General features: G+C 37.0%; 1 protein-coding gene across 25 annotated transcripts in view; it reads left to right on the forward strand.

Moving 5' to 3' along the window:
- Positions 1-22,533, forward strand: part of Ptprd (protein tyrosine phosphatase receptor type D) — a 2,287,128-nt gene that overhangs the window by 2,070,935 nt on the left and 193,660 nt on the right. For 19 of the 25 annotated variants that reach the window (XM_085839214.1, XM_085839210.1, XM_085839224.1 and 16 more), the window contains 4 exons: positions 11,438-11,626; positions 13,570-13,587; positions 15,207-15,317; positions 18,795-19,064. In XM_085839214.1, coding sequence (XP_085695340.1) covers positions 11,438-11,626; positions 13,570-13,587; positions 15,207-15,317; positions 18,795-19,064 — 588 coding nt within the window. The remainder of the gene's footprint in view (positions 1-11,437; positions 11,627-13,569; positions 13,588-15,206; positions 15,318-18,794; positions 19,065-22,533) is intronic. The other 6 variants (XM_085839216.1, XM_085839234.1, XM_085839223.1 and 3 more) reach the window with 1 other exon arrangement.

Raw genomic sequence — 22,533 nt, forward strand, 5'->3', positions numbered from 1 at the left:
GGATATAGTACTACTTCATTTAATTTACCTGTATGTGGTATAGGAAATTGAAACAGTCCTAGTTGTCACAACCCAAGCAGCTTTAACTGTTTCTAAATCTTCAGTTCAGAATTGTCAGTTCAACCTTTCATTGATATTTCTGATTTGGATACTTTTGTAAATACGACATATTTTCATTTAGCATTTTTCTGATAATTCCATAGAACCAGACTTGGGAATCTTTCTGAAGAGTTATGTTGGAGTGGCATTATGTTTTCTTAGCACACAGCTTTGATTTATCCAACTCCTGATATTGCTAAATTTGCTTTCCTGACCAAGTTTGTTTCTATGAGCTTTCTCCATTGTAAAACTACTAATACTTACTTTATACTTAATACATTTTGTTTGGAAATATTTTGAGGCTATATTAATACAGCTATTCATTTTGTTCAGCATGTTAAAAAATCGATCAGGTCAAATACTTTATTGACAATCTGACCCACATTTAGTTCCTTCATGCTGTTATCAGTGTAGTCTTGCCATATCTTAATCATTTATTATGCATTTTCTTGTTCAAGAAGATGGCTCTATGTATGAGTTGTTTCCTTCGTTGTTCCAGCGATGACTGAGACTGAATCTGCCATCCCCAAGATACTCAGTTTCCCTTCACTAGAGGATAGAAGATAGAACCATTACTATTCCTTATTGCTCTTCCTTGCCTCTTGGTTCACAAAACTGAAAAAGTTGTTTGATTTGTTACAGTGATTTCCTTAATGTGTGTAGGCACACTCATTTAAAGTTGCATTAATTTCTACATCTATTTGTATATATTCAAAACTTTACCCTAATACTTCAGTTCCTACCCAAAACTTTATGCTTCATTCTGACTTTCTTTTTAATAAATCATCTGAGGACTAAAAAATGTTCGTTGCTTATCTATAGTAAAATATTGTTAACAGGACAAATGGCTTCCTCAGCTTTGTTTTAAGTTTGTTAAGAATAAACTAGTGCATAATGGAGACTGAATCAAAAGTGCCATGCGTTTTGGTGACCATTTCTGTCTTTTTGGCTCTCTTTCTTCAACAAAGTAAAATCAATCAGAAAACAATCAAAAAACTGAATTATAGCTCTTCTTCTCTAAAAATAATCAAATTAATGATTTAAAATATGAGCTTCATCTGGAATTGATTAAATAAAGCATATATTAGAATGTAGACTTTTGTTATTTCCATGAGATTCTCATACTCTAGAAAGAACAGCAAGCATCACTATAGATTCTGTTTGTATCAATGACTAATTAAGTATTGTTAATAATATTAGCTAGTAAGGTTGGGATTTTTTTGTTGTTGATTTTTGTTTGTTTGTTTGTTTGTTTTACGTGACAGGGTTTCTCTGTGTAGCCCTGGCTGTCCTGGAACTCACTCTGTAGACCAGGCTGGCCTTGAACTCAGAAGTCTGCCTGCCTCTGCCTCCCGTGCTGGGATTAAAGGCATGCGCCACCACACCTGGCTTTCTTTCTTTCTTTCTTTCTTTCTTTCTTTCTTTCTTTCTTTCTTTCTTTCTTTCTTTCTTTTTGTCTCACTTTAAATGACAAAAGAATAATTGTTGTCTAAAGCCAAGTAGTAATACGGTACAAGTTACTGACTTATTGCCATGTAAAATTGCATTCACAACATTTAAACAATAACTCAGTCTAACTGGGATTGGTGTTCTGCTATGAAAAATATTTCATAAAATTGAACTTTCCCCTGGAATACCACGAGGTCAGCTCTTGCTATACTAAATTATAGTAGCACCTACTGTTGAAGCTTCTAACAACTTATCAGTACCTACTTTTCTACTATTGTTTACATTTATCAAGTGTGTGTGTGTGTGTGTGTGTGTATACAGTTACACACACACCATGGTACATGTGAAGAGCAGAGAACAATGCCCAGACGTCTTCTCATTCTACCAGGTAGTTCTCAGCATTTGAACTTAGGTCATGTGTCTTGGTGACAAGCAGCTTAACCTACTGAGCCATCTCCTCAGCTCAGATATTTCATTCACATGGGGCATAGTCATAGGAAAAAAAATTTACTAACTGTTCACAACACAGTAAGAGTCCTTAAAAGCAAAGAGTATTTTTAAATAATTTTTCATTGCATCTCTGTCATAATTAGTCTTAAGGCCAGATGTTTAGTATGTTTGTTAAAAAATCAATTTGAAATATTAATAAGTAGGAAGCTTTCCTCTGATTCTTATGGTGTTTTTCCCCCCTGAGGGAGACTAGCCTTACAGTTAGGAGCTGCTTTATCTGTAAATTTTTCTTAATTTCATTCATTAAGCATCATTTTGATAACAGCTCAGCACTTCAGCTTTATTCGGAAACCTATTTTGCTTTTATTTTGTTGCTTCCTCACTTGAAGAATTGCTGGTTTTTGAGCCATACGGTCATGATGTCACAACACACAGATTCCCTGTTGTCTTGTAGAAGAGTGAAAAGCCAAGCCTCGTCCACATAGGTTTGCTTAAGAAAAGTATAATGAATGAATCATCTCCCCTCTTCCAGGACTGTGTTCTAGAAATAAAACAGTCCCTGTTTGTAGCCTGATACTATCGTTTATCTTGAAAAATAATTGCTTGAAGTACATTGATGTTTACCAAAGTTGCAAACATCTCTCCCCTTTATATTCCATGAATCTGTGACAGTTCCTTCAGAGATACAACTAGTCATGGCTAGAGATCCCTTAAGGCTTAAAGTAACAGCATGAATGTGTTTGGGCTTCTCACATGTGGCTGGACATGTAAACTGTTTACAAAGAAACTAATTTTGCTGTCTGGTTACAACAGACATGAAACCATTTACTGTCCTCAACAGAATTCAAAGATACAGACACAGTGAATTTGGGATCCTAGGCAGTGTATTCAATGTTTCTCATGTGTGTTTCATAGTCTTCCATGACTCATATATCTTTTACTTTACCTCTACCTAAAACGCAATGGTAACTTAATAAGGACTCAATTGGTACATGTCTAAAATAAGAATGTTTGAAGTATAGGAATTTGACAAATCACTATCACATGCTATGTGAGGGTAATGTCTAATATTTTCTTCTTAAAACATAAAAGATGCCCAAGCATTGTGTTTTACAGTGTGCTTATATTGAGCAGGCCCTGGGTAAAAGGCCATAACTATTCATGATGCGTACTTATTTTAGGACAAGCACTTAGCATACAGGAAGCACAATAAAGTTGAAAGAAAATTAAAATGCAATCACTCTAAAACCTAAAGACTAGAACATTTGTAGTTTGTTTGACTTGGGAAGTAAGTTCATTATGAAGGCTGATTTATGTCCATAGATAATGGGTGTACAGACACTGCCACTGTCACGATTTTGCTGCCCACAGAGGCTCGGGCACTTGTTTTAGATTTGCAGAGCATCACAGTACTTAGTAGGGGACAGAAATGTCTCATTAGTTCAGTATACCATTCTTGCTCATTTCTGTGTGGCATGAATTAAGTTTCTAGAACTGAACGGAAAAGAAGAACTATGTTAGCCTTGTTGATATAGTACAGGAATATTCTTTAATATATTTGATTTTGAATAATCATGTGTTTTCAGAATTGGAAGGTTATCTGAGAATAAAACTAATAATATCTGTGATTCTAAGAAGTCCCTTCATTGGGTCATAGGGATGTAGCTGACTTACTGAATTCCACAAGGTTAATGGAAGAAACAACACCCATACACAAACCTCTAATCCTCATTCATTTACACCATGGCACACAATCTTTAAAAACAGGTAAATATAAAAACTGTCATTTTACTTTAAAAAGTTACTGTTGGATATATGTAGCTCAATGGTTACACTACTGCATAGCATGCATCAGGCCCTAGGTTGATTTCCTAGTACTATAATAATTACATAACAAAGAATGGAAGAATTAACAAATAAACAAATAAAACCCAGAACTCTTCATATGACCTATTCCTACGGAATATTTAATTTCATTTTTTATAATAAAAACAGAATCCTCATGCTATTAAGAAGAAAGGAGTTCTGACCTGTCAGTGGTAGCACACACCTTTAATTCCATCAGTTGGGAAGCAGAGGCAGGAGAATTTCTGAGTTCATGTCTACCTGGTCTACAAAGCAAGTTCCAGGATAACCAGAGCTACACAGAGAAAACCTGCCTTGAAAAAAATAAACAAACAAACAAAATAAAAAGGGGGGAGAAAGTAATTTGGTTTTGATATTTTTTAGTCATTTGTAATGTGATATCCAAGATTTTTAAGTATGTCTGAAATCTACCTGTTCAGATCTGGGAGAAGAGCATGGGATCTGTAGAGGTTTGAAGAAAGAGCTGCTCTCTAAACACACCTGACTCTTGTTATTCCGGAGTCCCTCATTTGTGTGCATTGTTTCCTGTCTTTCAGTTTATGGAGGCCGGTCGTACATAGCAAATCTTTGGGTCACATGCTTTTACTCTACACTGGGTGTTACTGGAGCTTGGATACTGCTAATGTTAGTTGATACAAAACACTGATGTCAGGCAGCATGAGCACGTCTCTTCTATTATCTCATTCTGTCCTCCTTCCTGTGGACTGGAGACTTAATGTTCTCTCAATTTTTTATTATTTTGGACAATAATTTAATCACACAATAGAGAGATTATCTGAGTGACTATATTCCCAGTGCCTGGCTCAATTTGGCACAAGCAAGATTATCAATTATATACCTCTAAAATGAATGGTACCCTGTCCTGAGCACCCGGGAGATGTAATAATTAAAATTTTCTTTTGCTTCAGTATGTTCATGTGACTTCAATAAATATATTATTTTATCATTTCATTTGACCTTTTTAACACCATTGTTTATTTAACATCTCTAAGAGATTCTTTAGGTCTTCTCATGTATAAAAATTTAACAACTTATATGCTGGATAGAATAGTAAATGTTTTTCCATCAGTTAGGGTCTTTTTGGTGCATACCTCTCTCCAATATTCTCAACAATATTCATGGAGCATCCATATATACATGCAAGCTTTTAGTACTTTTGTTTAAGAAAGCACTATATTATCAAAATTACCAATGTAACTTTTCTTTATTTTTCCTTCTTCCTCTTTCTCTTCTTTCTCCCTCACTCCCATCAGTCTCTCTTTCCTCATTTTCATCTTGAGCAATGAAATCACAGGTGTGTTCACAACACTTGGCACCTTGTATTTTTTATAACAAAATCTTCAACAGCTGTGTGGTTCCACCATTCTAAGTCAGAAGATTGACTTCAGTTTTCTGTAAGGTGCTCATATACTCCTAAAGCCATATGATACCCAGGAACACACAATCTGCGTTCCTTTCAGTTAACCTGGATTCAATGTTTGCCTCACATACATGTGGTTTATGCACTTATTTTTAACTGGTAATGAGTTTGAACACCAGAAACTGTATTATTCTCTACATGGGATAGCAATAAATCTGGATACACATTCTGCTCTTTGCTCTGAGGAAGCACAGTGTTCATATGTTTTCTCATGTGACTCTAGTTTTGATTTTTAGAAGCCAACAAAAATTTACGCAGGGAAGTCTTGTATAAAGAGATGTTGAGGTTTAATTGCTGCTTCTCCCACAGCCACTGTAATGAGTTAAAGAATCACTTGCACAGCAGACATCTCTGCTCATCAGAATTGTCTTCAGACTTCAATAAATCAGTTAGGAAACATGGATGAAGAGCCACTCTGTGAGCCTGCAAGTCCATCCTTGCTCAGTATAAGAACAGGGAATGCAATAGAGCATGCTTCACAGACCAAAGAAGACAAAAACAGTCACAAATCTACTCAAGAATGGATAACAATTTAAAGGAGGGACAGGTGGCAAGCCTTTTAGGAAAATGGAAATGCTTTCTAAATAAATGCTGATATGGTTGATATAATATCCTAAACATGTCAGTTTATTGTATGTATTTACAGGAGAATTATAAGGGAAAGAACACAAAGTCCCCATACCCCCCTCCCTTCCATGAGTTCATGCATTTAATAATTGCAGTAAGGTGGTTTTTGTTCTGCCCTCAGAAAACTGAATTCTCGGGGCAGATTTTCCAAGAAAAGAAGCTGTTCAACCCTCTCTACATATGATGCTTTTACTTTATTGTAAAATCAGTCATCTCAGTCACTCTTTTATTGCTGTGATAGAACCCTATAACCAAAGCAAATTAAAAAAGAAAACATTCATTGGCCTGGTGGTTCCAGAGAGTGAGAGCAGAGCTGAGGCATGGCAGCATGAACAGATGAGTTTACATCTAGAACCCCAAGTACAAGGCTGAAACCTTAAAACACAGCCCATTGTGAGACACCTCCTCCAACACACCCAAACCACCTCATCATTCCCAAAGGGCTCCACCAATTGGGGACCAAACATAAGAGCTGATGGGGGACCATTCTCATTCAAAACACTATACTACTCTTGGTAAGTTTTTTGCTTTTGTTTTTTGGGTTTTGGTTTGGTTTGGTTTTGGTGGGGGATTTTGTTGTTGTTGTTGTTTCTTTAATGAACTATGACTGTTTGGGACAAATATCTTGATGGTACTTGCGAGGAAGCATACCAGTAATTCAAGGACATGACCATGTTGGTGACATACCTGATAAATTGGCTTTCTTTCTTTCTTTCTTTCTTTCTTTCTTTCTTTCTTTCTTTCTTTTTTGTTGCTTGTTTGTTTGATTTTTCAAGGACCATGGCAAACAGTCCTTCAATAACAACTTTATTAAATTAGTAAAAGGCCTAAAATACACTTTGCAAAACCTCTAACAATATTAGGCAATAAGAATTCCTCAAGGCCACCTCTGACCATAGCAGATGGTTTAGAGTTCTGTGGTTTCCTTTCAAATAGGAAAGGTTCAATGCTTGTGGAATTGAAGTGGAAGTACAAACCTTCCTGAAGTCATTCACAGATGAACAACGAAAGCAGGTTAACCCAGAAAATTATACAATAGCCCTTACTTTATCACTCTTAGATATGCAAAGCTTAACTCCCTTTAAAACAGTGATATTCTTTTAGTCACTGGTACCTTTCAAGTCCTGCTTATGCCAAATTTAGGAGCAATGGTAAATTAATTCTGCAAAATGCTGACATTCACATTTCTATTTCTTTAGTGTAACTGAAACTTTCCTATCAGCATATTTCATTAAGACATGAACACAGTTAGAGTATGTGCTGTATTCCCGTGCCTCCTGCAACTGGCATCCCAAACTGTGTATGTGTGTACGCGTGTGTGCACGTGAGCATTCTTGATTCATTGAGCACAAGTGTGTATTCATCTGCCCTTTAATGGCCTCTCAAATCGGCAGACCAAATGGTTTCCTGAAGGTCAAGTCTGATTTAAATTGTTGATGAATTAGAAGATAATTCTGCATGATTGAATATTAATACAGAACAGTGATAAGTAAGGCAGTTTAAACCTTAATGAGCACATTAATGAATAGGACAAAATGTTTTTCTTTTCACCTCGTGTAAAAGTTTAAAAGTGCTAACATGGATGGTTTGTTAATATTTGATGGCTGCCTTTGGCTAAGAGTGTTTACTTGGCTAAGGTGTTAATGGTACTGATTTGATGCTCAAGTTTCTACTGACTTGATAAACTGTCAAAACATGTTATCAAATGGCCAAGGCAGTTTTATATAAATTACTAATAAATATAGAGGATAAAAAAAGCAATTAACATCGTCTAAACTATGCCCACTGAGATAAGCATTCAATTAGAAATTTCATTATTTCTACCGTCTATTTTATGTTGAATACTGAATTTTATTGCCAAATACCTGACAGTCAAGTTGGAAGCAAGCCCCATCTGTCAACTTGTAACAGCTCTGGCTGTTTGAATCTGTTACATTGTGATGTTTCTCATGAAAATTTAATGAAGATAGTAGATTCAAAGGGTTTCTGTGCAAGGAAGAGAGCTGGATAGAATTTAATTACCCTTATGAGGACTACGAAAGAAATTCTCTTTACATACCTTTGTAGATTAATATGCAAGAAAGGTATTTGTTGGCATATAGTTGTGTGCATGAAAAAGAATGCTCTAGAGTGTCCTTCTTGAGCCAAAAGGGAAAGAAAGTAGATGCAAATATACTTGTCTGCTTGGGAGGCAAAAGCTCATGCTTCAAGTTACCTCCAAGATGAGGGCTTCATTTCCCATAGATGGTTATTAAATCAGATTCCCCGGGGAAGCGCCTTTAGTAAGTGCCTGGTGCACTGATGACCCTAACTATTGGCCTGGCTCTTTAGAGAGATACATATGTGAAAGGGAGTTGATCCGCAAAACAACATAGAAACATTTGCAGTCAAATAGTAGATAAACCCAGTGGGAAGATACAGTGCCCTGTGGAATGTAGACCACTGAGAAATCCCAGGATAGGTGTTTACAGTTATTAACCTAACCTGGTTGCCAGAAAATGAAAAACAAAACAAAAAGCAAACTAAGTTTAAGATTTGTTTTTAGAGGTCTCATTTCTAAATGATGAAGGCAATCCATTACACTTTTAAACAGAAAAGGGCAATTATTTTTAAAATTTGAAGCAGTTTTTGGTCAATAGCTTAGAAGTAAGATGTTTAATAATATATAGCAGTTCAGAATTATTGATCTCTCTGCTTTATTTGTTTATTTGTTTGTTTCCTCAAATAACATTAGAACTATACCATACATATAAATATACTGGCAAAACCTATGAAGACAGAAAGCATATCTCGGTAAAATTCAGTTGAAATAGACTTTAAATTAGCACAACCCTATTCTCAAGGTACTCCCTATCTCAGTTGTAATTTTTAATTTTCCTTTTGAGATTTGAAAGATCATTCTGAAAGTTCTAACCACTGTATCTCACACTTGTCTACTATAGACCTTTATTTGGCTGAGGATGGATAGGAATGTGAATATCTGATATGACTTTATCTTACAACTTAATTATATTTCATTAAAAATGAAATATAATGTTATCTTTTTGTTAGTTTGTTTCACTTATACATCCATTCACATCTTCACATGCCTGTTCTGACAAGAAATAGACTATCCTAACTTCAGGTGTCATACCTGAACGGACACAGCTTGGATACACAAAGTCTATGTTTCGATTTATTAGTCCATCAGCTTTCTCTTGCAATAGGCTGGGATTATTCACCCAAACTTTCCATTTTCTGGTACCATTTGACATTCTTTCAGGAATCTGAACAGTCTTGAATTATTCTAGTTACCTCTTTCCAGAAATTCTCAGGTTTGGAACTCACTGGCATTTAAAAACCCAATTCTTGTCATGTCAGGTGATCAGGATGTAAGTAAGACATGTAGGACAGGGATACATGGTATATTTACTTGCTTGGTGCTGTGGTAGCTTTGGTGAAGAAAAGATGAGATGTGTTTCAAGGAGTTTGGAAAAACTTTTGGAATAAGTTGACTTCAAGTGTGCCACTTCCTCCATATAAGCAACGGAGCTGATTTAGCAAAGAGCTGGGACACGGAAGTATAGGAGATTGAATTACACCAAGGCTATAGAGAAAACACAGAAAAGACACATAGGGCCAACAGACTATATGGGAAAGCCATCAGAGTGCAGGTTGTGCAGTAGGAATTGGATGGTTGCCTATTTACAAGTCTCAGATCAAGTAGACCCCTGGGTCAATGGAGATGGTGGGAGCTGAGAAGAAGCCACATGTATTACACATGATTTATCAATGGATTTTTTGCACTTGTATTTATGCTTGCAAGTCAGTTTACAATTGGCTCTTTCAGTGTTCATGACGAAATATTTATTAAATTAATACAAAGGTTGATTGGAAGTCAAATGTTAGACAATTGTATTCGAGATGCATTAACCATCAAGCTAAAACTCCAGTAGGGCTAATTTGGAAATCAGTCTTTTATTCTGGATGAACATGCTGTTAAGGTAGTTTATTGCCAGGAGTTTGGTAATGGAGACAGGGGTGGGGGTGGGGGTGGGGGATAGTCTACCAATGTCTAGATCAATGTCTAGAGTAGTTTCAATATGGGGTATGGTTAACCTAAAGTCCATTAGAGATACAAAATATAGGTATCATATTTTTTTTAATTACTAACCTTTTGGAAAATATCCTCTTATTGTAAAAAAAAATTGCATGCTTTTGTGTTAGTAATCAGGAGTTGCCTTTCTTTGTTCTTTGGTAAAAAGTACACTCAATTTTCTAATTAATTGAAGTTCCTTATGAAGAATTAATCCCAGTTCAATCATGTGCTTCTTTGAAAAAAAAATCATGTAGTTATACTCATTGCTTAAGTATCTGAGAGGGCTTAGTGCTGGAACAAACCCACACACCCACACCCACCAACACACACACATGCACACATGCAATCTGTGGAAGCTCAAGTTCCTTATATAAAATGGCTTAGCATGCAATCAACCTTATAATTATCCTAAGCTTTAATTAATCTCCAGATTATTTGTAATAGAGTTCAGTATAAATGCTATGGGAAAATGACCACTCTTCTTTTTTTTTCCTGAAGAATTTATTTATTTATTTTTAATTAGGTATTTTCTTCATTTACATTTCCAATGCTACCCCAAAAGTCCCCCAAACCCTACCCCTCACTCTCCCCCCCGCCCCACTCCCACTTCTTGGCCCTGGCGTTCCCCTGTACTAGGGCATATAAAGTTTGCAAGACCAATGGGCCTCTCTTTCCACTGATGGCCAACTAGGCCATCTTTTGCTACATATGCAGCTAGAGTCACGAGCTCCGTGGTGTACTGGTTAGTTCATAATGTTGTTCCACCTATAGGGTTGCAGACCCCTTTAGCTCTTCTTTATTGTTTAGAGATTGGCAGAAAAAAATGGATTTAACAGTCTTCAAATTAATTAATATTTTAATGGGTGAATGCAAAACCAGTGGCTATACTAGTCATGTATGTGTGGCTTTATTTGAAAGGTATAAGACGTACATCCCCTTGGAGTAGAGATAGCTTGATATGTGTGTGAACCGACTTGCTTGCTTCATTGCTGCTTAATGCCCTTACATTCTGCTGGGTCCTGTAGCTTGCTAGTGTTACCACCTAGACTTAAATTTTTGTCTTCCTAAAGAAAAACAAAATTCCTCTTCCTTTTTGCTAGTCATCAAACTTTTCTTCCTAAAAATCCATTGAAGGCGCTTCCCCCTAGGTAGCTGCTTATCCTGGCAGACACTGGTGTGGCCATTCCCCGCCCCCCTGTGCTCCTGGAGTATTCCTGTGTCCCCTCACCATAGTCTGCCACACAATGAACTATTTGTTAGTGCACTGCCTTCACACATAGATTGTGTGCAGCACTGGTTGGGAGTGACCTTGCTACCGTGTCCTACTCTAATAGCCCAACAGGGCCTGCTTAATGTTTAGTTCTATACAAAGGTTGAATAAATAAAGGAACAGATTTATGAAAGATAATGAGTTTGTTGAAATAATTGTGTAATCTTTTGTCTTGCAGAGGATCAGATTCCTAGGGGTTTCCCTACGATTGATATGGGCCCGCAGTTGAAGGTGGTGGAACGGACCCGCACCGCCACCATGCTGTGTGCAGCCAGCGGTAATCCGGATCCAGAAATCACTTGGTTTAAAGATTTCTTACCTGTTGACACAAGCAACAACAATGGTCGTATTAAGCAGTTACGATCAGGTAGGGTCTTGTCACTGTTTCTACTAACTCCTAGACAATTAAAAAAAAAAATCCTTCTCTTTCTTTATTCTTTAATTTTAATTTAATTTTTTTTTTATTTTTTAGGTATTGATTTATCTTCCTCTTCTCTTTCTCTGTTATTTAATATGTTGTCCATGTTTGTGAGGCCATGGCCTCATCCAGAATCTGTCTTCCCTTGGTGTGTTTTGCGGCTTCTGTTTAATCCACATTGCTCACTGCTGTGACTGTATTCTTAATAATTTTTAATTTACTGCTTTTTCTGCGGTATTTGATGGATCCATTTTCTCTTCTTTCTTCTTTCTTCGTTTTCTTTTGAAACAAATTTATTTCAACATTGAATTTCATTCCAAACTTGCAAAGCGCTCCAGTGGCTATTTCCATATAAGAATGTTCATATTAAACCTGAAAATAATTCAGTTGTACTCAAGTGTATTTTCTGCTTTCTTTTCTACATTTAAACTCATCCAGGTAGTAATTGTCAGTGAGTTTGGGCACATCTGCTTTCTTTTCACTAATACACAATACACAGAAAGGTGGATTCCTGAGTGACCAGATGTATTTTTTTAAAGTCCTTTTCGAAGTACCAATGAAAGTGAGGGATTTGCTTAACTCCATTTCTGTGTCATTGTTAGTGAGCTTGGTCCACACAGTAGCTGTGGCAGTATATGTGCCCATGCTCGAGGGCTTTGACCCCTCCAGTGACTGGATCTACAGAAGTCTGCTTTGGTGTAGACTCCAGCTTTGGCCGTTTTCTTTCTCTTTACTCCAACTCCGTGTCCCGTTCTCATCCCAGGTTATTCCTTTGCTCTCTATAGATTAAAATAGAAAACGTTCTAAATTTCTTAGAGCCTGTCCCTAGGCAATTTCACAGAAATGTATACTAATAATCTCTGTGCTGTGACGTTGGTAATAATATTGATAGAAAATTCTAAGTTGTTAACTGCCTGTCTTCCCAGAATTCTCAGCTTTTGCCCTATCCTGTGATGGTAAAGCGTCTTGTTAACTGGCTCTTTTGCTTGTTGTCAGCAGAACTGTGTAGATTAGCATTCTGTTGTTGTAAATAAATAATTATTCACATGTAACATAGATGATTTAGTATAATAAAGCTTTAACTCTGAAAAATTTGTACCAAATTATGAGGAATATAATAATATTTTTATGCTGTCTTTCTTCTCTCCGTATTTAAATCTCCAGAATCTATTGGTAAGTGCTTAGTTCTGAAGCGCACTTCACCCCCACTAATTTCCATATTCAGAATATGATTATTATTATTAATAATAAAATGCATGGCATGCATTTTACTAACTGTCAGTGTAGGCACCAGATCTCTGTAGTGGCGCACACATGCATACCTCCACAGAGCTGTTTATCTTAAGAACACTGTATAAAGAAATAAAATAATACACAAGATAATCACACAATTGTAGCATAATGACTAGTGTAAGATTCCAATCCTGACTGTTTGTTTCTAGCTAGTTTGTAGTATTTCCTCAAATAGTATATACATATATATATATATATATATATATATATATATATATACTTAAATAGCTTAGCTAATATTTTCCTAAACTATGTCATTAAAAGTGCTGTATATTTCTTTTTTTAAGGATACAAAAATTAAAAGATAGACTTCTAACCCTATGTGACCCCAGACGTAAGAACTCAGTTGCTTCTCTGAAAAAGGCAATTCTGCCAATTTATGACCTTTGCCCTCTGTGGTTTAATGCACTACCTTGCTTTTATGATCTAATGAAATGATCTAATATATTCCTGTTTACCAGTATAGTAATTCAAGTTTCTTTTAAGACCTTATTTAATCTGTAAATCTAATCGAATTCTTCTCCCCAGCCCTAGCCCCCTTCTTCTCGTACTAATGCTTCTTCTTTCTAATCTTATTTGCATTCATATTATCCACCCAGGTGGTACACCAATAAGAGGTAAGAATGCTGACCTAACGTTCACAGAATGATCTTGCTCATTCTCCCTGTCCTATCACCTCTCTCATCTCTGTCCTGTTTTCAGATCCATTCCCATAATGTCCATCAACCTGATTTCTTTGCCTCCGTTTGGTTATGATTCGTGACTCTCACATTGTGGACTTTCCTTTTCCTTTTTCTCTTTGTTTTGTTCATTTCTTTATTTATGAAAATGATTATTTAAGTTGTGATATGCTTCAAAGAAAGCATATCCAGGTCTTTAGACCACAGACCAGTCACAGCTTACCATCTGTCCCTCTTTTTATTTTTTTTCCTTTTCTTCTTCCTTTTTCTTTTTTCTCTTATTTTTTTCCTTTTTTTCTTCTTCTTTTACCTTTTTTTTGTCCAACTGGAGAAAAAAAAAGATCATTTTTTTCTTCCTTAGCTGTTCTTGTTCTGGACCAAAGCCAGGGCGGTCTGGAGAACAGTGGCAGACATGCAGAAGACAGCCTGGACCGTCTGCTTTTTGTCTTTATCTTTCAAAAGGATTTTGCTTTTGTTCTTCAATTCTTTTTTCTCTTACTGTCTTAAAAGTCAAAGAATGACTCCCCCTTCCACCTGACCCTCCTTCAGTCTGACAGCAGCGCTTTTTTCTCTACTTCTTTTTTTCTTGGATGCTCGTCTCTGGATTTTTGGATCTTCTGTCCTTCAGCCGTGGAAACAGGTTCTCAGTACTCTTGGTGGTATGTGGTATTGCCGGTTTTTCATACTTTGACTCCGTGTGCGTTTCTTTTGTAATTCTTCTTTTGTATTTTTCTTGGGGTTTTGTGACACCACACTGCTAATCCCACAGTGGATTTTGATGGGTGTCTTAGGGGATCTATCCAGAGGTCCTCGAGCAGTGATTGGTTGGCTCTTCCTGGCTGGCCTGGGCCTTGCTTTTGAACTTTTTAAAACTCCTCTAATGCGAACGCTCTTTGCATTTCAGCAAATGTCAGAAATGATTGTAAGTTGTGGCAAACTGTCTTTCTTTTCTTAAAAAACAAAAAAACAACAAAAAATAAAAGTCTGCATGTCTTAAGGGAGTTTTATTTCTTTAAGTGATATTTTCATAACTGATAATGACTAATTTTAATTTTTTTTCGCTTCGTGCAGCCTTTTTGTGCTCGCTGCCTATTTTTGGCTTTCTTCCGCAGAAGACTTTCTTGAAAACTCAGTCTGGTTTTTTTGAGCGTGCCTATCTTTTGCGCCACTTTTGTTGCCAAAATGAAACAAAACAAAACCAAGTATTAATCCTTTGTTTTATTTAAAAGCCATACTTCCTTGAAGCAGTCTCACCCATCTTCATTTTATTAGTCTAGGAGCTAAGAGTGCTAATTATGACTAGAAGTCTTGCTTGGGATAAAAATAAAAAGAGATATTGTTTCCTTATGCTAGCATTGATGATGTAAAAAAAAATAATCTCTATATGTTTTTCTCATCGCATCATTTTCTGTCTGTGCAACTTAGCAAGAGATTGAATCGACGTTGAGTGGACCTTCGCTTTGCAGGGCTTTTCATATTGTTAAGAGGTTTAGCTCGCTGAACCCCAGAAGCCTTCTCTGACCACTTCTTTGGTGGTGTATTTTATATCCATACAGGAGCCCTGCAGATCGAACAGAGCGAAGAATCCGACCAAGGAAAATACGAGTGTGTTGCCACCAACAGCGCGGGCACTCGCTACTCTGCCCCTGCCAATTTATATGTCAGAGGTAGGAATGACATCACCCTGGCATGGCGTCTCCATTCAGGCTCAGGGGGAATTGAGTTGCTCACGGGGTCTGTGTGATTATGAAAGTATTTAACAAGAGGATTTGGTAATGACGAATGTTGCTGAATCAGTTTACTCTGTAAAAAAATAAAATTTGAAATCTGTTGTTTTTCAAATCATCCTGAGGCTTGAGGTTTGTAGATCTTTATTAGCCTTTTTACTTCTGACTCTCTTTTGACTTGTACTGACTGACTGTGCTTGGTATTTGTTTGAAGTTTTCTTCGTTTCTTTTACTCTTTCTGTTGTTTCTTACCTGTTTCCTTACAAACCTTGAACTAAGTGCTCGGTGTGCTACTAATCAGCCCTAAGCATGAAGGTGTTTACATCTCCGTGATGTCTGCTGTGAAGCTAGGAGCCTAAGGGCTCCAACTTAAGAAAAACAGTTGCTACATGAAAATAGCCCACTTGCATTCCTTTCTCTTACGCTTAGCTTCCTAATTAAAACACAGCTTTATATAAGTAAATGCATTTATGTGCCATAAGGTAATGACTGTATTTTAGGGACTCGTATTAGCTGTTCTTGAAATAAGAATGAATTATAAGGATCCATTTGTAGTTTTTCATGAGTATTTAAATGGTCACACCTTGAGTTTAGGAATAGCTGTACCTTTCATTTCCCGAAAGGTATCCCCCTCTCGCTCCCCTAGAGTTGTCAGTTTTCTGGGTCTACAAAGCTGAGTAATGGGCGGGGGAGGGGATGGTTGCAGCCTGTAAGGGCTTTAAGGTACTATAGAATGGGTTTCTTAAGAAAAAAAAAAAAACCTAGCTTGATTTTGAAATTTTGTCAGAGATAATTTTGTGCCCCTGGGGATGCTTTTTTCCCCCCCTTCTCTCTGTGGAGTTGATAGGTGGGGTGGGGGTGGGAGTGGAAGTGCATTGAGAACCTTCTCTTCCCTAAATTCTTTGAGAGCTCCAATCCTTTTTCTCACAATGGTGACCTCCTTTGCTGCATGAGGCATGTATTCCTTCCTCTATGGAAAATTTCAAAATGATGCTAGTGATTGTTCCTAATACTGCATTAGTCCATGAGGTGTTGCTAACTTTTCCAGCTGGGGTAGAAAGATGAACTAGAACAATTAACGATATTCAAGTAGTGGTTGAAAGCCTTGATATGGCCTTTTTACTCTCTCTGTGTTTCCCTTGTTTTTCTCCTTTTCCTCATTTCATTGTGTTCTGCATCAAACCCCCCTACATCCCTCAGAGCTGCGAGAAGGTTGGTGTGTTTTTTACTTTTTACCCACCTTTACAAAACTACTACTTAAAATCGATAACAAAGAATACAAATGAAATGAATGTAGCTGCACTGTGGTCTTCTTTTGGTCAATGGTATAATATTGCAGAGAATGTTTTGGCCTTGGCTTCTGTTGCTTGCTGATGGCGTCCAAATGCAATGCATGATGGGAGAGAATGTACCTGGGTGCATGGGAAAGGTAACACTTAACTCTATGGTCCAGTGCGTTGGTCAGTGTTCCTGCTTTTGTCTCCTCCCCAACTCTTCCCATTTCTCACCCATCTTTTATTTCTGTATCCTCAGGGTGCCTGCTGCCCCCCAGATGACATTTTATAACTGTTCCCTGAGCCTTCCATTTTTCTTGATATGTTCTTTGATGCCCCAGAGTCTGTGCTGGCCCCTGCTTGCTTCAGTAACCTCTGAGTTGACTGCAGGAGGCATGCATAGCACTTTCTTTCCTATGAATGTCTTAGACCCTCCCCTCACCCCGCTTCCACACCATTGCAGCAAGCCCTCCCCAGTCAGAGGATTTCTGATCCTAAGTTTAGCCAGAGTTCCCAGACAGAATTCCTTACCTTCTTCTTGGGGTTAAGAGGTTGACTTTTGGGTCCTTTCCTATAACTTCAGAAAAGCATTGCTTACCATCACTATTTGTAGTATATTCCTGAAGGTTGCCCATTTGATTTAAAGTTCTCATAGTATAAGGTTTTACCCCTAAAGTCCAAGATAGAACTAATTCTCTCTCACCTTAGCTTTGTACCATGTCAAAGTACATGTATGTAAACATATCTGAATATGCAGATTATCTGAAGCAGGAACACTGAACCGTGTTTGCTTGGTGATAGCTATATTTTTTCTGTGTCATGTTGTTTTAATATGGTCACTCCTCTTAATGTCACATCCTGCTGTGTATATTGAATGTCCATCACTTTGAATATAGACATAAAATTCCTTTTACTGGATTCTGTGGTCATTGGTGCTATTTAACCTTATATACAAACTGAATGGAATCCTGAATGTGAACCCTCTCCCCTGAGTCTGCAGTCGTTACCTATAATACCTCCCTATAACCTGTAATCTTCTAACTTTCAAGTCCCCATCTCAGTAACTTCACTCTACCTTCTGTCTTTGTATTTGGTCTTATTTTCTCACTATTTCTACGTTGTCCTTCTCTAGGATTCCAGCCATTCTTTCATTGTTCTATTGTGGGCCTTAAGAGTCCATTTTGTGCATGACTCGCATGACCCAATCCAGTATATTATCTATTGATATCATGTGTTTCTTCTTCTGTTATTGTCAGTTTCTACACACACACAAACACAAGACAGACACAAATAGAGATGAGACATTGGCATAAACACAAAGACACATGCCACATATACACAGACAAACAAACAGAACATATATACACGCGCACAAACACACACACACACACACACACACACACACACATATGACAGACACACACAGAGACACTGGCATAGACATACAGACACATACCACATAGAGGTACACACTCACACACAGGATATACACATACCACACATAAGACACACCCCCAGAAGATACACACAGAAACACAGACTCACATATATTCCTGTTTGTTCCATCTTTAGTTGAAGTTTTGAGGCTGTATCCTTCAGAATCTGAAAGCAAATAAATTGCCATTTCAGTGTCCTCCAGGTTATGTTTTCCAGGGTGAGATGTGACTGCCCCATACACACATTCCTATCAGCTTCGAGTACACAGTACTGAAGTCAGTCTTGCTACTCACACATGCTGATGACATTCTGCCACCTATTTGAATATACATGCCTGCATAGAATCATTGTTATATGCATGTATGTATATAGTTTGGTGTTTCTCTTTTGCATGGTGTTTGTGTACTGTTAATTTGTAAATAGATTTTCTTTTTGTGTGTGGGGGGGCCTTTGTAGGTCTGAGTCAACTGTTGTATGACTGTGTCTAAGATATCAATGATTAAACTAAATAATTGATTCTGTGTATACACACACCATACTTGTATGGTCTGTACTATCCACAGTTTATCTTTTTGTTGTGATTTTGGATAATTTACACTATGTTTCACTTGTTTAGTCATGTATGTCTGGTGCATGTCATGTGTTTCACAAGCTGCTTCATTCTTGCCTCGCATATGTTATCATGTGACCTTGTGTTTTGTTCCAGTTCGCCGTGTCCCACCAAGATTCTCTATCCCACCCACTAATCATGAAATCATGCCAGGTGGAAGTGTAAATATCACCTGTGTGGCAGTGGGGTCACCAATGCCTTATGTGAAGTGGATGTTGGGGGCAGAAGATCTGACACCAGAAGATGATATGCCGATAGGAAGAAATGTCCTAGAACTGAATGATGTAAGACAGTCAGCAAATTACACCTGTGTTGCTATGTCGACGTTGGGGGTCATTGAAGCAATAGCACAGATCACTGTCAAAGGTATGTTCAGCTCGTGCTCAGAAAAACGTACTTATGCTCATTTTAGACCCAGAATTTTAAAATGAATCAACTTATCTCTCAGTGCTTCAGTTGTCTAGGGCCTAATCTCATCTGTGGTATTATATAAAATGTTCATCTTAGGTAGACAGGTTTCTCTCACCTTTCCCTCCCCTTATCTTCTTTCCTTTCTGAGATCTTAGATATTGAATCTACATACCGAGTGCTCTACCTCTAAGCTACCACCTCAGTCCTTCCTTAATTTTCAGTTTGAGACAGTGTCTCATTAAACTGCAGATTGTGGTTGAATTTGCACTGTATCCCACAGAAGCTATCAATCACTGATCTATTGCTTTAGCCTCCTGAGGAAGTAGGATTGCATATTTATTACTAGAAACCACATACAGGTTAATTCCTAAGATATTAGCAGTCTAAATTAGGATAATAATTACAATATTTGAAAGGAAGTCTGATTTAGTCACTGAGCAGACAGAATCTGGAATGCTACACCAGGTATGCTGTTCTCGTAGATGGCTGGCCTGCAGACGTTATACTGGTTCAAATTATTGATAGGGGGCTTAAGAAGAATATTAATAACTGTCATTAAATGCATAAAATCTCTGAAAAAGCAGAAATAAGAGAAAGTGCTGAAATCAGTATGACCTATTAATAATAGGTGCTCTGTTTGATGGCCCTACCATTAAGAAGCAAAATGCAAATGGATCTGTTCTATCTTAGTTCTGTCCTTCACCTTGCATATATGAATACTCGCGAAATATTTTCTTCTCCAATAAATGTACTAAATATAACCAAAGTAGTACATTCTGTGAAAAAAATTTTCAGCCAAAAAGGGAGTTGAATATGTGTGAATACCACTTTCTTTTCCGCAATGCTTACGTAATTATAGAAAACTTATCAATTGGGTCACAGTGAGGGTGATTTGAGTTTCCTGTCAGTGTCTAGATTTAGTACAAAAAGAGCTCAGTTCATCATGCCATTTTGGAAGCATGAATTTAAAAACAAATGTAGCACACTTGTTATAATTGATATCATGTCTGTGAGTGTAGATATTCAGTATATAATATGACATAACAACAAAAGTATACATTATTCATATAGTAGCCATGTAATATAATGTCCTATATATTCTTAAAGTTTTAAGCATATTTGTCTTTGTTTCTACATTATATGTATACAGTGTTACTGTAAAAAGTATGATAACACAATCACTGATGCTACCTCAATAAACTCAACCTTATTTAAGAGTATTTTATTTACCTGAAAGTTCAGAGTGGTCCACTTTCCAAAATGAAAGTCCAGAATAGTTAAATAAATGCTTTTTTGTTACTAATTTTATTAAATTCTCTTTGCTAAGTGTTATAATTCTGAAGATATTAGTAACTTGCAAACATCAAACCACCTCTTTTCATTATAACTGTTTGAGCTTGTGACATTTGAGGTTTGCCAAAGACATTAAAGAATTTGAAAATGAGAGAAACACCAAGCTAATTAACATATTCACTTTTGTAGCTTTCTTTTCCTGAGTCTTCCTACCTCCCTATCCTTTCTTACCTTAAAGGATGAAATATAAAAGTAAAATCTCAAAGAAAAAGAAGCAAAACCAAATAGAAAAGAAGCCAATGTTTGCCATTCCTCAGCTGCCATATATCTCAGGGGGGACTGTGATACTAGCCTTACTCCTTACAGGGAATGAGTCTGACCCCTGTGATGCTAGCCTTACTCCTTACAGGGAACAAGTCTGATTATGAGCACTATCTTCTGGATTGGTTTCCTTTTCTTCTTCTTCTTCTTCTTCTTCTTCTTCTTCTTCTTCTTCTTCTTCTTCTTCTTCTTCTTCTTCTTCTTCCTCTTCTTCTTCCTCTTCCTCTTCCTCTTCCTCTTCCTCTTCCTCTTCCTCTTCCTCTTCTTCTTCTTCTTCTTCTTCTTCTTCTTCTTCTTCGTTTTTATTTATTATCTAGAGTAAAACTTTTAGATGAGCTGACCAGTAAAGATGGCTTGTACTCTTATGTTTTTCATTTTGAATTGTGTTATTTTAAAATGAAAAAAAAGAAGCAGATTCCCCCCCCCCCAGGGAGGGATTCCTTAAAGTTTTACATAAATAATTCTATATGGCAATTTGTATGTTAGGAATGGGAAAAAAGGTTTTTTTTATTATTTTTATTACATATTTTCCTCATTTACATTTCCAATGCTATCCCAAAAGTCCCCCATACCCTCCCACCCACTCCCCTACCCACCCACTCCCACTTTTTTGGCCCTGGCGTTCCCCTGTACTGGGGTATATAAAGTTTACAAGTCCAATGGGCCTCTCTTTCCAGTGATGGCCGACTAGGCCATCTTTTGATACATATGCAGCTAGAGTCAAGAGCTCCGGGATACTGGTTAGTTCATAATGTTGTTCTACCTATAGGATTGCAGATCCCTTTAGCTTCTTGGGTACTTTCTCTAGCTCCTCCATTGGGGGTCCTGTTTTCTAAAAGCCATTTTTTAAAGGAGGAGTGCATGGGAGGTGAGAGGTCGGGGAGGGACTAGAAGGAAATGAGGAAAGGAAAACTGTGGGCACTGTGTAATATATGAGAGAATAAATTAGTAAAAAATAAATACAGGTGGTTTTTGACTAGCTATAATCTTGGATATGTCTAATGTAGAACACAAGAATGTTATTATTGACAAAATCCTTTAAAAGTGATTTATGAATATGCCATTAATTTTCTAAGCAATTTAAATAATTATGAAGAGACATGACTTAAAACTATTATTCTACTTCCCTCAAAACTGGTATATGTGCGTGTGTGCGTGTTCCTGTGTGTGTATGTGTGTGCATGTATATATTTGTGTGTGTGTGTGTTGATGAGAGACAACACAGGCCTCTTCGAAATTCCAGGCAAAATACACTGTCATAATTCTTCCTTAATAGTTTTTAAATAAACTATTTTAGATAGATTATTTACAAGTGTCTTTGTCAAGTTTTCTATTGCTTTATGAGACACCATAACTAAAAGGAACTTGGTAAAGCAAGGGTTTATTTCAGCTCTTACTAACAAGTTCATAATGTCTTACAAATAGAAAAGTATTCGGGCACCAGTCCATTAATAGCAATTTAATTTCATGTATTCCACATTTAATGTTTATTGGTATTTATTTACAAAATTAATTTATTGAATCAGGGAAGAAGTGGCTAAGCATTTGAAATAAGAATTACAAAAACTGCAGTTACTGTTTTTGAGATTCTCAGACATGCTGTATGCGTTTTACTGGATTAGCTCATAAATTATCACATGAACTACAGCTGATCAGCTCTATAGCACAACTCCAGTACTACAGCTTCTCCAATGCTTACATGAGGAAATGAAAGCCAAAAGACACTAAGTGATTTATCCAGGATGACAAAGTAAATAAGTGGTAGATTTAAGTACAATCTCCAAAATGTCATCAAGATCTGCTAGTAAGA

The sequence above is a fragment of the Mus caroli genome, unplaced genomic scaffold, assembly GCF_978045245.1.
Source record: "Mus caroli unplaced genomic scaffold, Mus_caroli_1 scaffold_6, whole genome shotgun sequence".
In the NCBI taxonomy this organism is placed as follows: domain Eukaryota; kingdom Metazoa; phylum Chordata; class Mammalia; order Rodentia; family Muridae; genus Mus; species Mus caroli.